Source organism: Mustela lutreola, chromosome 5 (assembly GCF_030435805.1).
Source record: "Mustela lutreola isolate mMusLut2 chromosome 5, mMusLut2.pri, whole genome shotgun sequence".
In the NCBI taxonomy this organism is placed as follows: Eukaryota; Metazoa; Chordata; class Mammalia; order Carnivora; family Mustelidae; genus Mustela; species Mustela lutreola.
This window is the reverse complement of record NC_081294.1, coordinates 109,193,786-109,219,245: the sequence shown is the minus strand read 5'-3', so window position 1 is coordinate 109,219,245 and position 25,460 is coordinate 109,193,786. Positions and strand designations below refer to the sequence as shown.

Sequence of the window (25,460 nt, the reverse complement as noted above, 5' to 3'; positions counted from 1 at the left end):
GATTCTTTCTGCCTCTTTCTTCCTACACCCCTGCTCCTCCCCTCCCCACTCTCATACACCCTCTTTCTTAAAGAAAGAAAAAGAAAGAAGGAAAGAAAAGAAAAAAGAATACAGAAAACTTAAACAAGATTAACCATTTTATCTGACATTTAAGGAACAATCCACCTAACAACAGCAGAATCTTTCTTTCAAGTACACTCAGACAAATGAACAAGAGAGACCATATTCAGGGCCTTCTTACAAACCCAAATAAACTTAAAAGGTTTTAAGTCATATGATATTTTGTAACAACAATGGACCTAAATTAAAAACCAGTAACAGAAAGACATCTGGAATATTAAAAAAAAAAAAAAATTAGAACTAAATTACAAACTTCCAAATAATTCATAAGTGAAAAATCAAAATCAAAAAGAAAATTAGACAGTACTTTATTAAACTAAATCTTTTTTTAAAAATGACATACCAAAATTTAGGAAATGCATAAATGCACTTGGAAGAAAAGTCAGATTCTAAAATGACTATATTAGTAAAAAGAAAAGTCTCAAATCAATGACCTAAGCTTCTATTTCAGAATGGTAAACTGATAAAAGATTTACAAAACCTGCACTTTGAAACTCCAAACAGCTGCTGAGTGACTAAGGAATATTAAGTCAGTATTTCTCCACTATGGGACTCACGATGTTCTGAGTCAGTTACTTCTTTGTTGTAGGAAGCCGGTTCCTGCACCCTGTAGGAAGTTTAGCGGCATCTCTAAGGATGCCAGTAGCAGCTGCTAACTGTGACAATCAAAAACGTCTCCATGTCTCTGGTAGAGCAAAATCTCCCTGTTGAGACCAATGACCTCAATAAATGGAGAGAGCGATCTTGTTCACCCATAGAAGACTCAATATTGTTTAGATGTCAAGTCTATAAATACAAGCACTCCCAATCAAGATTTCAAGAAAGTTAATGGTAGGGACGCCTGGGTGGCTCAGTTGGTTAAGCAGCTGCCTTCGGCTCAGGTCATGATCCCAGCATCCTGGGATCGAGTCCCACATCGGGCTCCTTGCTCAGCAGGGAGCCTGCTTCTCCCTCTGCCTCTGCCTGCCATTCTGTCTGCCTGTGCTCGCTCTCTCCCTCTCTCTCTGATAAATAAATAAAAAATCTTTGAAAAAAAAAAAAAAAAGAAAGTTAATGGTAGAAATCGGCGAACTGACTGTAAATCTCACAAGAAAATTTGAAATACACAAAAAATACAAAACAACTTTGAAAAAGAACAAAGTTGAAGGACATATACTATCTGATTTCAGATTTTCTTATAAGTCTAAGTATTCAAAACAGTTTGGGGTTGGCACAAAGATAAATAGCCGCTTTACTCATAGGAGCCCACAACTGGCAACCACCCACATATCCATCAAAAAGTGAATGTGGTCTATCTGCACAATAGAATACTAGTCAGCAATGAAAAGAAAATGAATTGCTGATACACAACACATAATGATGACATTCAAAAATTTTATACTATGTACAGTCACATGTGAGAGTACATACTGTATGGTTCCATTTATATGAAATTCTAAAACAGGCAAAGCTAATCTATAGTGACAGAACAGTTCAGTGGTTGCTCAGGGCCTGGAGGTTGGCAGGGTTGGAGAAGAACAGGGGGTAGTTGGGGACTGACTGAAAAGAGGCATGAGGAACTGTCTAGAGTGATGAAAACTGTGTTTTTAAACACACAGTACATTTTATCGTATGTACATTACACACTACACCTCAACAAATTAAAAAAAGAAAAATGTTTTGGGATAGAGGCCTAGATTCTACCCTAACTTAAGACCTCTGCTTTCCTTAAGAATTTGCTTAGGCCTTCAGCATCTGTTTCCTCACATAGAAACAATGACAATGCCAAGTCCACAGGGTAAAGTGAAAGTACACATCAAGGAGATTAACTGAGAAGTAAAAGCAAATACTAATATTATTAACACTCAAAAGTCCTTCTAGAGCATGATTTTTACATGTTATTTTCCACTTCTGTCTTTAAGTTGTTACTTTCCTGCACTATCCTGGAGTAACTGAAAAAACTAAAATACAATCACTTTGAGATGTTCTTTTAAAAGAAGAAAACATTTTAAGTCAAAGCTGAGCAATATGAAGCAAGAAAAAGCAAAAGTTCTCAAAGATTAAAAGTATAGCTAAAAATTAATAATTTTCTTAAAGTAAAAATTCTAATGTCTTTTCTATGGCTAAACTAGAGAAGATCTACTTTGAGCGGAATTTCTGTGCCACATATATTACTGGTTTAGTTCCCACATTCCAAAGAGGTCAGGAAATTATAAAGTGTTTAATATAAAAATGACAGATGTATACTAAATATTTCTATTACAGAAATAAAGAATACTATTTTTTTTCCAGGCATTCAAACAACACATTTGCAACCCATACTCCAACAAACCTGAAAGCCATTACTATCTTTGACAAAGTCTTTCACAGAGCATCACAATAAATGCTCGAATTCTGATATTTCATCTGGAAATGCCCATTTGAATTCAAAGTCCCCAAACCACAGGAACACATGGTAATAATAAAGGATTTTAGACTAGTGTTTTTACAAACAACTTTGGCTGCTTTTAGCTAACTTATTTTACCTCATTTTTATACATCTGAGAATGAAAAATTAAATTACTGTAGGAAAGTTGTTTGAACTTGGAATGCATTTTTTTTACTTAAAAAGTTACAACATACAGCAAGACACAAACTAGCCTGTTCCTCACTGTATGTTGCAACATTTTTGGAACTAAAATATGACTGGAACAATTATTTGTAAGGAAAATACTACAGAAATACCCCTGTAACAATAAAATGAACCCTTCTAAATGAGGCTTCAATCTCTCTTAAATGTTAACATGCAGGGATTGCTAGTTGTCCTTCAATATCCCTCTTTCCCATTTTACACAGCAGTGGAAATTTCTGGGCATAGGACACAGCTAAAGATTCCCTTGCAGCTAGGTGAAGCTTTGTGACTTAGTTCTGGACAATGTGATGTAAGCATTATGGCCTTAAAGAAAATGGACATGCTCTTTATTTTCTCTTTAACTCAGTCCTTTTGCCTAAAAGGTAAACATACAGTAAAGCTAGAGCAGCCTTCTTGGACCATGAGATAAAAACTGCCTATTAAAAATGGCAAAGCGGGGCGCCTGGGTGGCTCAATGGGTTAAAGCCTCTGTCTTCGGCTCAGGTCGTGATCCCAGGGTCCTGGGATCGAGCCCCACATTGGGCTCTCTGCTCCGCAGGGAGCCTGCTTCCTCCTCTCTGCCTGCCTCTCTGCCTACCTGTGATCTCTGTCTGTTAAATAAATAAAATCTTTAAAAAAAAAAAATGGCAAAGCAACGTGATTAGAGAAGCCTGGGTCTCCAACATCATAAAGCCATCATACTAACCCAAGACTGCCTATTTGGATTTTTAAATCGGAAAAGATTAAGCCTCCTTGGTACTTAGCTTGTCAAATTTTCAGCCTAAACAGCATCCTAGTTTCTGATGGTGGGCAAGGGAGACAAAGGAAAAGAAAATAAAAATAGACTTTACTTAATTCTAAAAGAGACCTGTAGCCAATTCTCACGTGTGTGTGTGTGTGTGTGTGTGTGTGTGTGTGTGCATGTATCATGTTTACTTGTTCTTCAAACTTCATGGCTTTCCTTCATTAGGGCTGTTTTTAGAAATATAAAACTAACATATTAGATGACCTAGGAAATCACTTTAAAACTTGACAGATGAGAAAACACAGGTACAAGCAAGCAAATAATGAGCCCAAGGTTATTTCTATCGAAAATTATTAGGTGTTTTTATTTTGTGGTTCATAAACATTTGTTTTTCTGAAGAAACAGATAAAGTTATAAACGCAAAAAAGGATAAAATTATTAAGATGTGTTGTTTGCATGACAAAGAATATACTGCAAAATCAGTATGACCTGTGAATGGCACAGAAAAAGCAGTGACACAAAGTATATGAATAATCTGACTAGGGCTACCACTCACAATAGAGACATAATGTTTCTCCATGCTTGCACTAGAGTATGTTTTCATCTAAAATGATCTATTGTCAACTGAAGGGCACTGGTAATGGGTCAGGAAGGGTCCCAAAGGTTTGTCCCATATGGAGAAAGTAAGTTAATGTCTTGTTGGTCATTCAACACTTATTCCAATGGGAATTAAGCTAAAATTAAAATAAAAACAAAAACAAAAACAAAAAGCAAAACAACAACAACAACAAAAAACTATGTTATCCATAAGGAAAAATTAGAGGTATTATGAGTTCAAAAGCAATCTTGTGAAAAATATGCACATGCTCCCTCCAAAAAAATGTGTTACATATACCTTAAATATTTCATTGCTTTGGACTAATTCTTTCACTCTAATAAAACATAGGATAATATTTTTTAAAACTCAGGTCTTTTAAGATTTTATTTATTTATTTGACAGACACAGATCACAAGTAGGCAGAGTGGCAGGCAGAGAGGGGGGCGGGGGGGGGAGCAGGCTCCCTGCCAAGCAGAGAGTCCAATGCGGGGCTCGATCCCAGGATCCTGAGCCCAAGGCAGAGGCTTTAATCCACTGAGCCACCCAGGTGCCCCCAGAAACTCAGGTCTTTTTGAGTACAAAAATCAGTTGTTACTTCCTTTAAAGAATTTTTTTTTTTAAGTAAGCACTATGCCCAATATGGGGCTTGAATTCACAACCCCAGACCAAGACTCAACATACTCAGCAAGCCAGATGTCTCTAAAAAAAAAAAAAAAAAAAAAAAAAAGTTTTTTTAAAAAAGGAACATTTTATATAAATTTCAAGTAAATCTCATATGACTTGAATACTCAAAATGTTCAAATTATGCAGTGATCTCCAACACAAAATTAAAAACATAAAATTTCTGAAACTGGTGGCAACAAATGCTGAAAAGCCATGATTCTGAGAGTCTGAATCTGGTAGTAAATGTACTTAGGGCTCACGGAATACTTTTTGCCATGAGAAAGTAACCTTATGTCAACAAACAACAGAATTCACTACAACTTCCTGAACTGCATCTATGTTCATTCTTTTCTTTTTTTCTAAGTATAAGAGGTCATTTTTGGCAACAATCAGATGTCTGTGTCATAAAGGAAAGGATTGCAAATTCCTTTTAAATTTTTAGGTCATCCAAAGCACTATAAGCCTTAAAAAGTATTCTTCCATGTTTCCAATTGTGTGCATATTTTTGCCAGCAGATGAATTTACAAGATATCGTCACTCTGAAATTCAATTTGCATAAGCACATCCTGAAGCACTGGAAGATTCCCATGGCAGTTTGGCCAAATGAATTTGTGATTTTCATCTGCATCCATAAAGCTTCAAATACCCAAAAATATCCAAGTAAGTCCGGTCATGAATAAACTTGTCCAACTGTTCCGAGTAGCATTTCTTTCTCTCATAAGCATTTTAATAGATGATAAATAAGGAGGCAGCTACCTAAACTGCAGTGTAGTGCTCTAAGACATATCCTTTAAGGAACCAACGCACTTCTGCATTACTGGGAATCTCCTATTCTGTTTCTACTTCCTTTTTTTTTTTTTTTTTTAAAGATTTTATTTATTCATTTGACAGACAGAGACCACAATTAGGCAGAGAGGCAGTCAGAGAGAGGAGGAAGCAGGCTCCCTGCTGAGCAGAGAACCCGATGTGGGGCTCCATCCCAGGACCCTGGGATCATGACCCAAGCCGAAGGCAGAGGCTTTAACCCACTGAGCCACCCAGGTGCCCCTGTTTCCACTTCTTAAGAAAACCCATTGAGTAGGTTCATGGTTCATGGTTCTGACTCTGTGAATTTGATTCTGTTCAGGGTGGTAAGCAAGTATCTTTCAGGATAACTGTCAAAGTTCTTAACGCTGATTCATGCCAAGCCAATTATAAAACATGTATGTCATGAATATTTGAAGTTCTTTCTTCACAAAAGCAGCAAAGTCAGATGTACTGCCAAGCACGGTAAGTACTCCGTCCAACTCCGATGCAGCAAACCCCCTAATGTTAGTCATTTCATACAACTGTTTGTTGAATGGGAAATGGTATAACTCCCAATTTGACAATGATCTGCTTCAAAATATTAGAAGAAACACTCAGCAGTTTTAGAGTACATAACATCATCTGATTGTGCTTCTGCCATAGGAAAGAATGTTTTGTAATAAATAATCAAATTTCAGCAGCCCCTTCAAACTTTTCTTAACCCATTCTAAATTATCATTTTAAGGACCCCACATAGTGAAACTTATATAAATTGGCAGGTAAATGGAAAAACTATGTATCTTCTAAAAAGAAATAATTACTGAAGCCAGACTCTCTGTATTATCCTCTATAGGTTAACATACATTTCAAAATAATGATTCCATCTGTTGCTTTACATGTTTCTCCATTTGGTGAAATCCCTTTAATCATTCTGAATTAAAGAGTCGTTTTCAAGGAATTTTTTAAACTCAATTTAGTTCCAGCATAAATTGTCAATAACTGTCTCTACCCTTAACGTGCTTAAGATTTCCCTTGCTTTCTTCTACTAAAGACCTTATATCAGAATATAAACCACTGGCAAAAGCAAATAATTCAATCTCTAATTATCCCATAAACTTGGGTAAAATATATAAACAGTACATTTTGATAAATGTTTTTGATACACCTACCTTGATCTGAATTGGCATAAGAACTAAACAAGACAAGTAGCAGATATCCTTGTCTGTAAAGCATGCAAGCCTTCAAAAGTCTGGGGTGAATGTTATTTCTCTTTTAGTATTTCTAAGTTTCTAAGTTTGATATATAAATAAAACACCTTAATTCCTGATGATATGTCTTCCTACACTTACCTGTCTTATTTTGTAATTGTGAATACATTCTAGTAGCGAATGAGTTATAATTATTAAATATTCAATGGTAAATATATTCCCTTCTTTCTTTTTTTTAAAGGTTTTTTTTTTTTTTAAGATTTTATTTATTTATTTGACAGACAGAGATCACAAGCAGGCAGAGAGGCAGGCAGAGAGAGAGAGGAGGAAGCAGGCTCCCCGCCAAGCAGAGAGCCCGATGCAGGACTCGATCTCAGCACCCTGAGATCATGACCTGAGCCGAAGGCAGAGGCTAAACCCACTGAGCCACCCAGGCACCCTATTCCCTTCTTTCTTAAAAGCAGTATTTCCCAAAACTTAATACAATAAACCCTGTCTCAATGGTCTAAAGTTTCTGACCCCACTTGGCACAACCACTCATTCATATAATTATCTTTATAATACTTATTTTTAAGGCATTAAAAACTAAATACATTTTCTAATAGGTACTTTTCACAATTAATTAGTATGAAGCACTTAATGACTGTCATGTTGAACGAAGAAGCATTCTTCCAACTTGAAAACCAAGTACTTTTTACACTTCTATTTCCCAGGTATCCTGGGAATAATAAGCTAGTTACTTAGATAATTCCTCAATAAGTGCTCTGCCATTTTACCACTTACAATATTACGGAAAGTTTTACTTACTGAAACATCTTTCAGGTTTTTCTCAAAGGAGAAATGACAAGACTCTCTAGAAAAATCAAATTTGTATGCATCAGTTGGTCTTCCTCCTGATACCATTGCTTTTCTCAGTTCATCAACATATTTCTCTTTTTCCAATGCCATGTCATCGGCTTCTTGGGAAATCTCTGACTCAGAAACTATGGGAAACATTAATAAAAAGTTTTGAAATGAAAAATAAATTTCTAAACATGAGTACACACTTATTTACCTGTCACTACTAATTTATCACTTATGTAACAGAAATTTAAATAAAAGGTATACCTCTTAACTGAGCTAGAAATTTTTGAGAAACATATTAATTTAGTCTCAAACCTCATCTGAAAAACATTAGACTCCTTGCATTTTTCTTCTCTGTCCTCTGATGAAATACATGCATTGTAAATTACTAGAAAAACTACCATCCTATATGCCTTATCCTAGATCAAAACCAGGTAAATTATTTCTTATAATGATTAATAAATTCAGTATTTTATAACATCTTTCTTCTTTACCTCAGTTATTAATGAGATTAAGTAGTCTATAATCTCACATGGGATGAGTCAGATTAAAGTAAAAATGGAGTTCATTCTTCTCATCTTATTATGTGCCAAAAAGTAGAAAAGGTGGATGAAGGTAGGGGATGAGGAACGAAAAAGAAGGGAATTGATATTTATTGAGTGTAGCCTGTTAGACACACATTAAATTACAGATCTGGCTTCCAGTTCTCTCATCTAGCTATGCTGAAAGCTGATGCTTTACTCATCTACAGAGATTTTTACTTCAGCAATTACATTCTCAATTCTAGATAGATATTCTCTTTCTTTATCATAATATCCTGTTCTTGACACACCCTTCCTTTAAATATTTGAAGGCCTTAAACATATTTAAGATCTCTTTCAGATCAGTCTTTATGCATGGTTCCTGGACTATTAATTCCATTTCTACTGCTGACACCTTCTCATTCTGTTTTTACCCTTTCGTGCTTTGCAATGTTTGAACAAGATTTTCCTCTAGCCAGAGTATAATCTGCTCTGGGCAATAGAGGTGGCCTTGAATCAAGATTACTAGTTTACCTTTGTTGGAGCTGCTACAGGTTTCAACAGCTCTGGACCAGTTTTGAAAGTTAATTTCTTAACTTGGTTTTTACACTGGAAGCAAAGAGTTCATCCTTAAATCCCCCATCCTTCATCCATACATAAGACAGATTTTGGATTCTGATTTTTGTCCAGACTTTTATCTACTCATAGCTCTTAGTGACAAGTTTGACTCTATGCTGCATCTTCAAACCAAAGACTAGTCTTTTGTTTTTGTTTTGTCTTGTTTTGTTTTTTTTTTTAAGATGATTTCATTAACAAGATACCTTTCCGTTTCCTTTTTTTTTTTTTTTTTAAAGATTTTATTTATTTGAGAGAGAGAAAGAATGCACACAAGCAGGGGGGAGGGCAGAGGGAGAGGCAGGCTCCCCACTGAGGAGGAGTCTGATGCAGGACTCGATCCCAGGACCACGAGATCATGACCTGAGCTGAAGGCAGACGCTTAATGACTGAGCTACCCAGGCGTCCCCCAGTTTCCTTTCTTAACATTGAGAGCTCAGTTCCAGTTCCTTAAGAGGTCTGCCGTCTCAACATTCCACTCCACTTAGGTATTACAATAACATTTCAGATACTCCATGAACCTAAACTTAAGCTTTAGCTCCCATTAACCACTTTGATTTTCAGATACCTTTTCACAGATGGCACCTGGAGGGTTCCCTTTCTTACATCCCAAAACTGCAATGGGTCTGTTTGCTTGTAAAATTACAAGATTTAGTCTAACATTTGTTTGGAATGCATGCATGTGGTTGGGTGGTTTCCTGTGTCAATTCAGGCTAGTACAATGATGAAAGACTCCTGTGGTTCTATACTTTTATACTTAAAGGTTACATTTATCTATTTTATTCCTTGTAACACTGAAAGATGTTTCAAATGATAAAACTGATGCTCAGATCAAGTAATGGTCTATAGTCACAGAATAGATTAAGTGGTCAAACTGGGATTCATACTTATGGTCTCTTGGTTGTTTGGTTTTGTGGTGAGGCAGAGAGGGGACACTGGAAAAACTATTTCCTTCCATGGTATTAAAAAACACAATAGGACATACAACAGAAATTAATGAAAGCTTGACGAAAGAAACCCTAAAATATAACACAGATTTTCATACCTTTGGTCTGTATTCTATCAAGTACTTCTGGAAGCCCCATGACAGGCAAAGAGGAAGAGAATTTTGAAACATATCCATATATTTTTCATTATCACTTTTGGTCATTTCTGATAGTGAAATATGAATCTCAAAAAAGATGTCGAAAAAAGGCACGAACAAAAACTTTTATATTCTTTATTTGATTTTACAGCTTCTAAAAATCCTTTCACATATTTTGTCTCTCTCTGAAGCAGATGCATATTTAAGATGATCACCACTATCAAATCTATTTATCAAATCTAGTGACCTTTCAGTTAACCTAATAGCTCTTCTGGGGGGAAAAAAAGAAGATAGAGAAATAAAAATAAGAAGACTAATGCTTCCTAGTTAAGGAATAATTTCATATTTTGTGTTGGGTAACTCTGAAGAGTTATAAATACCGAGGAAGAGAAAATATTTCCCAGAGAACAGGAAATAAATCTGTGGAAACCATCTTTAATGTAACTACAAAAAACACAAAAGAGGGTGCCTGGGTTGGCTCAGTCAGTTAAGCGTCTGTCTTCAGCTCAGGTCATGATCCGAGGGTCCTGGAATCGAGGCCCAAATTATGCTCCCTGCTCAGTGGGAAGCCTGCTTCTCCCTATTTCTGCTGCTCACACTCTCTCTCTCTAGCTCTCGTTCTCAAATAAATAAATAAAATCTTTTTAAAAAAAAAAGAAAGAAAGGATATCTATTAATAAATAATAAACATCCAGTGAAAAGCATTCTAAATTTCAATAAAATGAAAAGATTCATATCTGAAAATATTTCATAGCATCTATCGTTTTAATTCACTTACTTAAAACAATGCTTACTCAGTATCTACTATGTTCCAAGTACTATTCTAGACACCAAGGATACAAAAGTTTAAAAGAGAGAAATTCCAGCCTCATGCAGCCTAATTCAAGTGCTGACTTCTTAGATATTCTCTTACATTATACCATCTGTGAATGCTATTCTATTATTATGGAATATTTCATTTTTAAGAGAAAAAATATGAAAGAAAAATTTCTATTTATACTTCCCTTTAAAAACTGTGAGAAAAAATTAAAGAAAAAAATTCATTTGAATATTCCATTAATAGTAAATGTGAAATTTTGACTGCATATTCAGAACTTCAATTCTGGAAAAACAACTCGGTCACTGGTTTTGAATTTTGTGCTAAGAACATCTGGAAGAAGCACAGCTGTAAGCACTCACTGCTCCAAAAACTCTGGTGACCAGAAATAAAAGCCATGGAAATAATAAAATTCAACAAGGATACAGCTGAACCACATAATAATAGCATAAAAAGTAAGCAGGCCAACATGACCAAAAACCAAGGAATTATTCTCAGATACATAGGATCCAAGAAAGCATCATTTTAACACTATTTGTGGGTAGATGAAGATGTAAATAATGAAAGATTTTTTCTTTTGAATCTTTATGGATAATGAACCGAAGACTGTGCATAACCTAAGTTTGTGTTGGTGCTTTAATGACAGCCTTAGCATCCTATTACAGATCTTGTTGGTATCACATCATAGACCTACTTCACTGCATTTATTAAATATCCTTTTTCCCCTGTACTCTGACACATAATCTCCATATAGGTCACCAAATATCAATGGTTAGAACAAATATAAATGAATATAATTACTTGATAATAAATGTATTAGTAGGGGTGCCTGGGTGGCTCAGTGGGTTAAGCCTCTGCCTTTGGCTCAGGTCATGATCCTGGGGTCCTGGGATCGAGCCCCACATCGGGCTCTCTGCTCAGCGGGGAGCCTGCTTCCTCCTGTCTCTCTGTCTGCTTCTCTGCCTATTTGTAATCTCCATCTATCAAATAAATAAATAAAATCTTTAAAAAATGAATAAATAAATAAATAAATGTATTAATAAAGTTTACTTTTCAGTGAACTACTCCAGAGATGGATAAGTTTCTGATGGATAAGTGCTGATAGATTTATAAAGTTCACATAATAGTCATCAATCATTAACCTACTTTGTGACTTAACTGTGCAATACAACCCTCTATAATGTTGAAGTGATGATAAACCACATGATAATTAGACCTCAAAACACTCATTAGATAAAACATTACTAATGGAAAAGAAATCAGTGAATTTAGTGTGTGGGAGATTAAAAGAAACCCCACATCCTTTTAATTTTACTCAAATGAAAAGAGAAAAAAAAATTATCTAAATTGAAGGTTGCAGCAATCAAAAAGTTGTACAAAAAAACAGGATGAGGTATAGGAAGGAAATCCATTTTCATGTTTCAATTATGTAATTATTTCAATGTTCTTAATCATGTTATTGTCTATCTATAAAGTGCCAAGCCAAATCATATTCCTGTAATAAGTTTCAACTAACCATGGAAACAATGTTATATTATTTGGTTTGATACTTTGTCCCTGAAATTTATACAAGAAAATAGAAATGAATACTGAAAGATACATAAAACATTTGTGAGTTTCAAAACTTTAGTATCCTTGGAAATAAAACAACCATATATGGTGAACTGTAAAATTTTCTGTCTGAAAGCCTGGTTAGTAAGCAAACCAAATTTTAACAACACAACAAAGGATATGAAGTTTTCTATCACATTTTGCTCACATTATTCATTAGCTAAAGAACAAATGGCAAAGCATACTATATTTCTGATCAATGCCAATGATAAATAAATATGAAACTGGAGTTTTCATCAAAAATGCTAATTCTAAAATAAATGGTTCACTTTCTTTTTTCCCTAAAAAGTTCTATACATTTTAGGCATCCTTTTAAAAAATATCTATTGAACATGGAGGTCCCAGGCACTGGTCTAGGTACTTATAAAGAATGAGTGACAGACAAATCAAATGCATTCTTTGCTCCTAATGAATCTAGTGAAACAATATTCATAATAATAATAATAATAATAATAATATTGAGAATAACCTCCAGCACATTATGACATACACAAATTGCTCCATAAATGTAAATTCAGCTTAAATTTCTGGTTAAATCAAGATTTAAAACTTAATCAGTGTATTCTTTTATCCCCAATCCTTAATGGGAAAAAAAATGCAAACAACATAGCATCTCAAGGTCATCTGTCTAATCATAACTCATTATACACAATAAGGCATTTGTCAGTTGGGAACATCTAAGTTATAAATACAGTATTCCTTACATACAAGCAACCATTTCACCTAGGATCTGCCTCCTGGACTCTTTGGTTGGAACTCCTCTTCTCTCCAGACAACTGGCATTAACCTACTGCCATTATCTTCAGCCGTGTGCACCCCCTCTCCAAAACAGAGCTATTGCCACCTGGGTATACTAGCATACATAGAGTTAACCCGAAAAATCCTCTTCCACTCCTCCATGGTAACAACCAAGCAATGACTGATTTCTCCTATATAGAAGTTTACAGCTTAAAAAAATGCCACGATAGGTACTGCAAACATTATTCTTGAAATTTCTCTATTTTATTAGTACTTAAACCAGCATTCCTTGCTCTCTGTCATAAAAGAAGAGTTTTTTTTTAAAACCCTGCAAGTATAAGTTCAGTGTGACTGCGCTGTGTAACAGAATTTGTAATATCCAAAAAGCAAAATTTCACCATGTAATTTTAAAAGATGATATAATAATTATAGTAACAAGTTTTAGGGAAATACTTCAAAATTAATAGAACATATAAATGGCATGTAAAGTGACATGACAAAAATTATTTTACCTAAAACGTAATTTACAACATAACTCTAGAAATGACTGTTGCGTAACTGTAGACAGTTTCTCAAATGTTTCAAAAAATGTTTTAGAAGAGCATGAAAACTTCACCACATGAGCAAAACATAATTCTATATATTTTGACTTTACACCTGCCATGTTCCATAAATAATTTCTGGGCCATGAGGCTTTTTAAAAGAGTACTGGGAGAGACACAAAAGATTCAAAGTCTATTTCATGAAATAAAAGCCAATATCTCACATGAAGATTTGAACCTTGGTTTACAAAATCTCTAAAACTGTTTTGTTTTTGTTACAAATGTAATACATGTTCACTAGAAAATAATTCAAACAATGTAAGTGTCTGAAATAAAAAGAAAATCACCACCACCCCACTCTATCAAGCTAGCACCATCCCTTGGCCCAGCCAAACCACCTCCCAGTATTTCCCTGGGGTCTTGGGGGGGAAAAAAAAAGAAGTGTATAAAGTACTATCTACATTTCGTATAAAGAGGTCATTTAAAAACCCTGACCCGCCCAAGTATGAAGATTCAACTAGTAACCAGAATTTGCTGGGGCACATGCTTATTTCTCTATCCTTCTATTCATTATAGAAATTGGCATTAAATATTATAAATCCACACATATATTAGAGAGCAGTAACAAGTACAGCAGTCATATAAATTTTACCCAGAATCTACTAAAGAAATACCTTAATTCTGAATTGTCATTGAGGACTGAAGAACAGCACATTACCAAAATTCTATTTTTAAAATAATTTGCTTTGAATATTACCTGTCCCGGTCCATGCTGACTGACCATCAGTAAGTGTAATAACAAAACCAGATCCTAATGTTTTCTCCCAAGCCACTTGTAGAAAATGAATTATATCAGGTTTAGAAGCAAGACAGATTCTGCTTACTTTTCTCTCCATTTCTGGTGACCTGTTATAAAAGAATAAAATTAATATTTTTGCAAGAAACTATCAAATAGTGATGCTTTGTATATTGGTCTCTCAGCTACACAAAGCACCAAGGAAATAAGTAAAACAAAACAAAACAAAACAAAAAAACACGTAATAGCTAGCCAACCACAAAACTCAGTAAATCATAGTTCTATTCAATACTGATTTGTAATTTTTACAGATGAGAAAAACAGAGATCCATAAATGGCAAATGAGCTGCCCAAGTTGAATGCTGAAAAAAAAAATTACTATATCCAACAATATGAAGAGTAAAAGACTTTCTTACTAATCCCAATTTCATTTCTAATCATTCAAGGTTCTTATTCTATGAATTCAAAAACCATTCTTCTGGTAATTTACTCTAGAACCTTGTCCAGACTGACCTCACTTACCAAACTGTGGTACGACATATACTTGGTTAAAAGCAAATAACTGTTTTTTCTAAAACTGGAATACCCCTTGACCACATGCACTTCATTAAGAGATGCTTAAGCTATAGAAGCTAACATGCAAAACAAAAATACCCTAAAAATTACAAACATGCAAAGAAAAAACATTACAAAAAGTCAAAGCCAGGAACAAAGCATAAACTTCCAAAGATGAAAAACTACAAAGAATTATTCTTTAATCACAAAGCATGAATCTCTTGCTAGATAATTCTGAAAAAGCTAAAAAAAAACAAAATTCTTTAATCTTTTATTTGGGAAGAAGAATATAAAATTGCTTCAACTTTTACGACCAGTGTATATATATATATATATACATATATATATATGTATATATATATACATATATATATATGTATATATATATATTTATATATAGATATAGATATATAATATGCTATAAAAATCCAAAAGTAAATTAATTGGCACTTCACTGACAACTGAATAAGTTTTAACAAGAGCAAATTTTTAAATCAGTTTTAATTTGCTTTCTCAATTTAAAATTATTTTCATAAATAAAGCATATTATTTTTCTCAATTAACAGCTGAATATGAAAATAAAAATAACTGAATATGAAAAACTCACTTTGTCAGCTCCTCACACAACTGAATATGAAAATAAAAACAACTCACTTTGTCAGCTCTTCACAAAACAAAACTAACTTAATACAGATCTCTATCTTCTGGGAGTGGGAGGGATGCTTAATTATAGAATCCTAGAGCCATTCTACCTTAATAGTAAAAAGCGCAAGGAAGCAGGGCAATTTCCAGAATTTAAAAAAAAAAAAAGTATCTACAATTAAGAGTGTAAGATACCTCCAAATTGGTAAATTAACAATAATTCTAACTTCTACCTAGTGTACTCAGAAGACTGTTTATTATTCCTCCCACTAAAAGATCAAGCTTTAAAATAATCATACTTGTAGCCACACCAATTAAGTATGTTTATGTGTTAAAAATATGTAAATGTGTAGGTTTGACTACATCATCCACTAAAAAATGTAATTTCTACATATTTCATTTACTGAAAAATTTTTCCTACATTGAGGTCTTTTTTGCCTCAGTATGCTTACTTCTGAAATGTATTTTCCATTTGTGAATAAATTTCTTTTAAATCAATTAATCAAAACACTATTAAGTGTTAATGCAGTTAATTATCTACATGCTCTGTAATCCTTAAATTTGAAAATTACTGGAAAATGTGTATTACTATTTTTCCATGCCAATCATCGAAAAAGACACATAGAGATTTACATAATTCTAATAGGCCCCCAAACCCATGACTTCGGAGGGGGAAGTAATAGAAACTTTTTTTTTTTTTTTAAGATTTTATTTATTTATTTGACAGACAGAGATCACAAGTAGGCAGAGAGGCAGGCAGAGAGAGAGGGGCAGGCAGGCTCCCTGCTGAGCAGAGCCCTATGTGGGGCTCAATCACAGGATGTGGGCTTGATCAGAGGACCCTGGGATCATGACCTGAGCCAGAAAGGCAGAGGCTTTAACCCACTAAGCCACCCAGGCTCCCCTAGAAACTACTTTTGAAGGCCACTTTTTGCCTCTCTAGAATTTATATACAAACACAAAGAGACACTTGCACAGGCTTTTCCTTCTTAAATATGTCTCAAGAAGCATGGCTATTGTTAGCAATTAATGTAGCTCTGTGGAAAGAAAACTCAGAGCTTAAATTCCTCTAAAACAGCAATTGGTCTCACTGCTATTTTTCACCATATTTAAAACAAGTGACAAACTGCTAATTATACAAAGCAGTTTAAAATTCAATATTCCAGATGCTTCATTCTACTTTCACAATGACATAAAGGGCTTTAATTTCAGGAATGTTAAACAGACATTTAGGGGTCGAATTAGTTTTAACATCTTTGAATTATTTGTGTTTCAAGTATTTATTTCCCAGTTTTCTGATCAACTCTACGTACTCAGCGCTAAAATTAAATTGTTTTATTTTAAAGATGCCATTATTTCACTAAACTCAGATTTGAAACTTTGGATGCTACCTGTGAGTCACGTTTAAGCACTTAACATTAAGAGTCCAAATGTGACCACTCAGTATCTTAAAAATACTTTGTGCCTCAGTAGCCTCAGATGCTTTCTCTCTATCAACTGAGTTATAATTTCCTGATGATGTATTATTTGAATGACTTCTGAATGAAATTCATTCTTCTACTTACTGAAGTCACCCCCTCATTAAATATCAAATACAAAAGATCTAAGAACCAACCACAAAAATAGGAAAAAGAATGACTTGCCAGTCTCACAAGAATCCTAAGAGCAAACCAATGATCTCTTTGCTTCCAGCAGCCCTGTAAATGGGAATAGTCGGCCATAGTTTTTCTGCCCCAAATACTTGAAGAAAGGGGTGCAATCCTCTTTAGAGGGACTGATTGATTAGGGCCATAAGAAAGCGTGTGTTTTGTTTTCTAAGGGCACTAAAGGTCACACTAGAAGTACTAGAATCGGCACCTCTCTCAGCCAGAGCCAAGGATCTAAGAGAAGCCTGCAGGTGGAAACAGTTGAGTCCCACCCCAATTTGTATTTCAGTAGCTTTATTGAGAGCTCAGAACAGTTGAGAATTGAGAAGCTTATCTTTAGTACTTTGTGTCTTTGATACTTGGCTTCCTTCTTAGAAGAGAAATAAGTTGTTGGCTGGTATGCAGTTGATGTGATCTACACTCTGAACAAATACCATTCACAGTTGCCTCTGAATAAACAAGACACTTTTTAAATTAGTTTACAAAGAATTTTGTATGCCCTTTTGGATGCTGATAAGGAGCAGTGCAGAAGCCAACTCTCTTAGGTCAGCTCAAGTTAGTGACAACACTATATCATTGATAACACCATTTTGAACTTGAGCTTCTTTTATTTTCCTTTATAGTAAGCTACGGCTTCTTTTCAAGCTGCTTGGGCTGCAGGTGTTCAAACTTAGGCAGCTATGCCAAGGAGTTGTACTTACAGATCAGAAAGGACTAAATGCATGTTTCTAATGAAGCAATTAACTTAAGTGCCCCTTGTTCATAAAAGTAGGCTGATACCTAAAGTGAATTCAGATTAAAGATTAGCACACAGCACAGTTAAGCCTGTAATTAAATTCCTGATATTATTTTGTTAAACCTTACTTAAAAAAAAGAAAAGAAAAGAATGTAAATTGTAAATTGAAGTATGGTGATAAATTTTTTTTAAAGTTCTATCATATTATAAAAATTCAAGGGTCAGACCATATGGATCGCTACATAAAAAGGAAAGAAATTGTTATGCAACAACCACTGGGCTATTTACTTTTAATAAGACAAACATCACACAATTCAGAAAACTAAGTGCAAAGAAAATGACAATTTTCCTATTTGCTTAGTATTTTTTAAAAGCATTGGTTATTAATGTTTATATTCCCAGAATTCCCCCACTGAAAACTTTTTTTAAGTTAATAATTGATTCCTAGCCTTTTCATTATTTTTTTCCTATCATTTTCATTAACAGCATGTCAACTTGCTGGTTGGAGTTATCTGACTAAAGGGTAAATTAAGTTTTTTTTTTTTTTTTTTTTAAGATTTTATTTATTTATTTGACAGAGAGATCACAAGTAGGCAGAGAGGCAGGCAGAGAGAGAGAGAGGAGGAAGCAGGCTCCCCGCTGAGCGGAGAGCCCAACGCGGGACTCCATCCCAGGGCCCTGAGATCACGACCTGAGCCGAAGACAGCGGCCTAACCCACTGAGCCACCCAGGCGCCCCTAAATTAAGGGGTTTTTTTTCCCCTTAAATGACCACAAAATCAATTTAACTTTAAATTTCCAAAGCAATTAAACAAAAATATCAAGGTGACTTTCTATAGAAGAAATGTTTTCTTGGCATTTGTATTTTCAAGTTCCAAGTATCTAAACTTTAAGGGTAAAGAATTTATAGTATTATTAAATACTTTTCTAATAATGTCAATATTGCCTCCATTCTATTAATTTAGAAATGAAAATAAGGTGACCAGCCGTCCAGGTTTCCCTGAGGTTTTCTTGGTTTCAACATTGCAAGTCCCATGTCCAGGAAACATCCCAGACTCAGACAAACTAGGATGGATGGTCATCCAAAGTCAGAGTAAAATATAGTTAAGACAGTGGACATAATCTTGTTCAAAAACTTGTAAAATACAGCTAATGTTCAAGTTAGATGTCAAGTTAACAGTCTGATGCTTCAGGAATAAAGCATTAGAACTATAAAATCCGTCTAAAAATCAAAGCATCTTTGCCATGGTCATAGTCCCTTCTCAACTACCTCTTATGACTGTGGAATGCCAACTACTGCCATTCCAAATATCGTATAACTACTCATTTCCTCTACTTATCTTTTATAAATACCATTGATTCATTTAAAGTTCACTTCCTCTTTCTTTTTTCATTACCCAATGAACTAAGTATTTTAAAACAATAAAATAACTTGACTAAATTTCCCACATAAAATCTAACACCTAGATCCAAAATGCCCTGAAAATTAGACCCCAAGTTTCAGGACTTCCTTTCTATTCATCAAATGGACACTCTTAATTACCAATAAACTTGGCAGAAAGGATGAGAGCATACTTATCATTTTGGAAACTTTCTAAACTTTCACAAAAACACTTCATTCCTAATTGCAGCGTTTCCTGTGAGAATGACACTTAACAGAGCTGAAGAGACAATACCTGAAATACAGCATTAGCTAAACAACAGTCTTTCTTCATTAAGAATTTAGTAATTATGATTTGTAAGTCATGAAATTTTGACACCTCTTTTGTATTTTAATTTCAGAAGAGTGAAATACCATCAGTTAAGTGTATATACAGTCTTTTCTACCTGAAAAATGTGCTCCTCAAAATGAAATGTAACTGAAAGCACTCGCATGAAAAAGAAACAGGACTTGTACTGTACTTTTTCCCCTACTCACAAACCACCATTTACTGACAACTATACCCACTTATCTACCAATTTCTAATGGCAAAAGGGATGAATGTTAAGATTGGGGTACAAAAACGTTAATCCTGAAAAAAAAAAAAAAAGAACCCTACAACATATCCTCAACTGGTGACATTACCTAATTCAGCCACTCAAAAATATTTAAGAAATATGAGAAACTGCCCATATTTAACAATGTTTAACCTACCAAAAAATGGCAATTTCACATGGTTTGAAAGATGTAAGTATAAACAACAGACTCCAAACTGGATGAATAATTACTACTTATTTCCCATGTTGTAATTTTTTTACTTTAAGTCATTTTCAACCACATCCCTGAACATATTTTGGACTCTAGTGGGAGGATGTTCCAAGATAAAAGCAAAAGATTCACGAGCTGATAATTGTGCTAGGTGATGGGTACACAGGAATCCATTATGTTCTCTCTACCTTTATATATGTTTGAAATTTTCTACAATAAAATGAATAAAAAGAAAATAGTTCCCTCAGCATTATTTGACCACCAAGATGATTATATTGTTATAGGGTACCTTTATAAAAAGAGACAAAGTCATCTATGAGAAATGTGTTCTTCAATATATAACTTAAATACATAATTCAACACCTTAAAACTTAGGAGCCTATTTGAGAAATACTGAGCTCAGTGTTCGCTCTTTGATTAAATAGTCTCTATCTGATCATCACTACACCTGAAATACTGGTATGAGATGCACTGGGGACTGACACAGAAATGAGCACACAACTCAAGTTAGGACAACTAAGACCAGTAAAGCCTAATTCCAAGACTTAAGAATATAGAATCTTCTCTACTGGATTTGATGCTATAACACTGTGAGCCTGAAGCTGCTGGCAACAAAACCAACAGAGCAGAAAGTGAAACAGAGATGTGCACAGCAGCTCAGGTCTGATTCCAGCAAAACCAGAATCTAGATCTAACCATAGATGTTTTAGGTAGGAGGCCAAGAAGTTCCTTGCTGTTTAAGCTACTCTGTTTTAGGCTTTTGAATCAGTAAGACCTCAGTATGAAATCCTCACTATCATTCCGTGGTTGTGTGGACTTCAGAAAGTTATTTAATTCTCTAAACCTCAATTATCTCATAGTACCTGCAATGTGTATATTCTGTTAGTGGCATGAATACCAAACTTTGGGAAACACTACATTAAACTCATAGCATTCAACACCAAATAGGAAGTTTCACATTTTCAGCTTAATAATTTCATTTTTCAGCTCACTCTCATCAGTTCTAAAGCACATGACATTTGAAAGCACTGGGCAACTTTGTTATTGCTACATGATAAATAACTGGTAACAGGTGGTTCAAGAAGACAACTGGTGAATATTTTCCAAAAGGCCCTAATGATTCAGGTGGGGGGGGATGTCTATTCAAATGAAGTTTCAAGTCTTGGTTACATGGCAAAAAAAATGCTTTCCAAGTTTTAAAAATCATTAATTAATAAGTTTAATGTTTTCTCCTTAAAACTCAACAGCTTACCTCAAAATATTGGCAAATGTTCTCTAAAAGAGGGACCCAATCAATTTACATTTTAAAATTGTTTCTTTCTCTTCCATCTTTAATATATTCAAAGAACACATTAAAAGACTGTTATAAACCTCTAATACAATTCATTTTTTCACATTTATAAGATATTTATAGAAACAAATGTAGCTCCTGGCAGAACATATGACTTCGACTATACTTTCCAACCATTCTTCTCAATATAAGCTTAGAGGAGTGTGATGCACTTAAACAATTAAGATTGCTATACAAAAGCCATCAGTCTCTTATTAGAAAAGAAAAGCAATGAGAGGACTAGTCCTGATACTCATGGCTAAAGCTCTTCAAGGACTGTTTTAGGACCATCATTCAAAGAACGCTCAGTTTAAACTTACGTCTGCAAAACAGATGTAAGACTGTTTGTATGGTTCCAGTGACTTGGTATAAAAGCTTCAAATGTGTCTTTACTTTGCATCAAATGCTCTATTACAGTGATATCCATATGGGAATTAACAGTGGTAATCTGCGACATTCAACCAAACATATAAACTTTACTAGCCCTTTAATCCACTCATTTTCTTCTGAGATATAACTATCAAACAATTAGACCAAATCTTATCACATTTAAACTTCAGGAACTTATTATGCTTTCTCTATTGCTAAATTCTCAGAGCATAAACTTTGGTTCCCAAAAGTAATATCTAAGTCTTAATTGAGCCAATTTTTGTAAGAATAATATGTAGAATGATGAGGTTCGTTACTAAACACAGGATTAAGGCAAGAGCTTTTTTATTCAGTTTATCGATTTTACAAAATTATAAATTGCAACCACGCTGTCATTTTTTTTAAAAAACACATAAGCCCCCATATGGAACTACATTAGTGTACTAAGCATCCACCTATAAATTACCAAAGAACTGTCAATAAATTTTTTAAATTCAACTTTAAATGCTACAAAGTTTAAACAGATGTTATCCTACTTTCTCTGAGCAGCTGTTCATTGGACATGTTCCTTATTTATTGATATACTGTGTTCAATGCTAGGGTCACATTTCTTAAACAGGAACTTGGCAACTTCCAAATTCCATGGTAAATATTGACATATCTCAGCATGTCAATATTTATACTGTCAAGACTTTGATGAGTCTCCTCAACAATGGCTGCATCTTATTTCTTAGCAGCCGCTTGCTTCTGTTCCAGTTGAGCAAGGTCTTTCTTTATTCAACAGCATCCTCTCACACAAAGACCTGATTGACTTTCTTGCTTATTTCAACATTTTGGACCCTTTTACAGGGTTAGTAAAGTTCAAAGAAACAAGGCACAAATTTAGCAAGAGCTGCTTTTGATTACTTGATCCCAAGCCTAATCACCATTTTCAACCCCACTGCTGGGGTTGAAAGCTGCTGAAGGCTTTTCAGAATTTATAGTCAGATTATTTTATTTTCTGTTAGTCCTGAAGGCTATGCAACATTATAAAAAGATTGGTTTATGGACTACGACAATGATGATAATATTCAGAGGACAGTTTAAATTAAAAATGTTTACCAGGAAAGGTAGTTAGAAGTCTAGTTCATTATTTACAATTAAACAGTGTTTTTGTTTTGTTTTGTTTTTTAAAGATTTATTTATTTATTTATTTATTTGGCAGAGATCACAAGTAGGCAGAGAAGCAGGCAGGGAGAGAGGGGGAAGCAGGCTCCCTGCTGAGCAAAGAGCCCAATGTGGGGCTCGATCCCAGGACCCCAAGACCGCGACTCAAGCCGAAGGCAGAGAGGCCTCAACCCACTGACCCTCCCAGGCGCCCCTAAACAGTGTTTTAAATACAAAATCACCTATGTTTTGTGCCAAGTATCAGAAATTATGTTAACAAACTATTATCTTTAACTCAACCTTAACAACAAATTTCCGTATCAGTGTGAGAAAAATCTTTGCAATATCTTGAAAATAGCCTGGGATTTCCCAACGGCACCCAATCAAAGGTTTAATTTAAAGCTATTGGCAGTACTGGCATCTACCAAAAGTATGGATGCCTCATGAGCATTTTGGAATTCTAGTATGGCTTTCCCACTTTGAGGCAACAGAAGTCTCAAGGGTGTTCTTCCACAAAGAGCCCCATCTCATCAACATTAAAAACTGCTGACTATAATGACTATGATAACCCTCTGTTCATTTCAGCCAATGTCTTAGGAAAAAGAGCACAACTCATGTTCTCATCAGCGCTGGCAGCTTCACAAATGACAAGGAACAAACTGCCCTGGACAATAAAATGATTAAGTACCTCCTACCTGTATAAAAACAATCCTTCTATTATTTTAAGGACAGCTACCTTTTTCCTAGAGAACAAGGTATAGCAAACAGACCACTGATTTTATACCCAAAAGAGTCAGCTTGAAATCAAAACTCTACTGCTTCATAGCTAAGTGACTTTGGTCATGCCATTAATGCATTAAAACATTTACGACTGCTTCCTACGTACCAGGCTTTGATATCCCCAGAATGAGTAAGATACATTTTGATCTCTCTAGTGAGATAAAAAAAAAAACACCCCAAAATAATTATTGTAAAAGCTTGTAAAGTGCAGAGGTGGGATGGTCTCTCCTCTCAAGAGTTCATGTAAGCCAGCCGAACATTTCAGGGAAGGCTTCCCTGAGTTACACCTGATAAGAATCTTAAAAGGTAAAAAGGAAAGAGATAAGAAAAGGCACCCCATGCAGAAGACCCTGCATGAGCTTAGGCTTGGAGGCAAGAAACTGCATAATACCTGGAAACCATAAACAATTCAATGTTTCACAATGACTATAAATCAAGGATGACTAAATTCAAATACCAAATCAAATTCATTCACTCAACCAAAACATGTGCACTTCTATATCAAAAGATAGAGCTTTAGAATTTATCATAAGGAAACAAAACAGATAACAACTCTTTCCTTTGGAGACCAACAATGAAAAAAAACACATAATATGTAAAATATATAGTATGGTGATAAGTGCTAGAGTCAAGGGAGAAGATTAGACAGGATAGAGAAAACTGGGAGTACAGAGGCCAGTGAGGGAAAGGGTATAGTTGCAAACCTGCAATTTTAAGTAGGGAGGGTGAGGTAGGCTTTATTGAAAAGGTGATGTTTGAGCACATACATGAAGATCAGTTGTAGGATGTCTGGGAAAAATCATTCCAAGCAGATGAAGCAGCCAGTGCAAAGGCCCTAAGGCAGAAGTGGGCTTAAGAAACAAGGAAGCTGGGGCGCCTGGGTGGCTCAGTGGGTTAAGCCTTTGCCTTTGACTCAGGTCATAATCTCAGGGTCCTGGGATCGAGCCCCGCATCGGGCTCTCTGCTCAGCTGGGAGCTTGCTTCCCCCTTCTCTCTCTGCCTGCCTCTCTGCCTACTTGTGATCTCTGTCCGTCAAATAAATAAATAAAATCGTTAAAAATAAATAAATAAATAAATAAAAAGAAAAAGAAACAAGGAAGCCAATATGGCTAAGACAGAGTGAGGGGAGAGCATACAAAGGGCTGAAGTCAGGGAGGTAATAGGAAAACAGATCATGTAGAGCTTTGTAGGCCCATGTCAAGTTGTTAGCTTTTAAAATGAATCAAATGAGAAGTCATAAAATGGTTTTACGCAAAGAAGTAATGTTACATTTCTTCTAATAAACTTTTTATTTTGGAGTAATAATGAATTTACAGGAAAGTTGCAAAGATAACACAGAGTTCCCATATACATCTCACCCAGTTTCTTCTAGTATTAATGTCTGGAATTCAGAAAGAGAGGGAACTAAGAATATGAATTCGGGAGCCTTCAGTATACTCAAGGTTATTTAAAGTCATTAAGACTCGATGATATAATTAAAACGAAGTGTAAAAAGAAGAAAAGAAGAAAAGCAAAGATTGAAGCCCTGGAACACTTAGCAATAAGAAATCAAGAAGAACAGAAGAAGACAAAAGGAACCAATAAGGTAGAAGGAAAACCAAGAGTGTGATGTCCTAGAAATGAAGTGAAGAAAATACATCATGAAGAAGGAAGGGATTAACTACGTCAAAGTCTGCTGATAGTTCAAATACAAAAAAGACGGAATGATTAACACCTGGAAACCACTGGTGACACTAAGAAGAGGTTTGGGGGGGACGGGTGGGACCAAAAGCCGTGCTGGAATGATCTCAAA

General features: G+C 34.9%; 1 protein-coding gene across 11 annotated transcripts in view; it reads right to left on the bottom strand.

Moving 5' to 3' along the window:
* The window catches only part of XRCC4 (X-ray repair cross complementing 4), a 317,602-nt gene that overhangs the window by 290,845 nt on the left and 1,297 nt on the right, over positions 1-25,460 (bottom strand). For 9 of the 11 annotated variants that reach the window (XR_009354045.1, XR_009354044.1, XM_059175403.1 and 6 more), the window contains exons 2-3: positions 14,239-14,387; positions 7,518-7,693 (exon numbers count right to left, since the gene is read on the bottom strand). Coding sequence is in view for 9 of the 11 variants with exons in the window: in XM_059175403.1 (XP_059031386.1) it covers positions 7,518-7,693; positions 14,239-14,377 (315 nt within the window). In the remaining 2 variants the exon portion in view is untranslated. The remainder of the gene's footprint in view (positions 1-7,517; positions 7,694-14,238; positions 14,388-25,460) is intronic. The other 2 variants (XM_059175407.1, XM_059175408.1) reach the window with 2 other exon arrangements.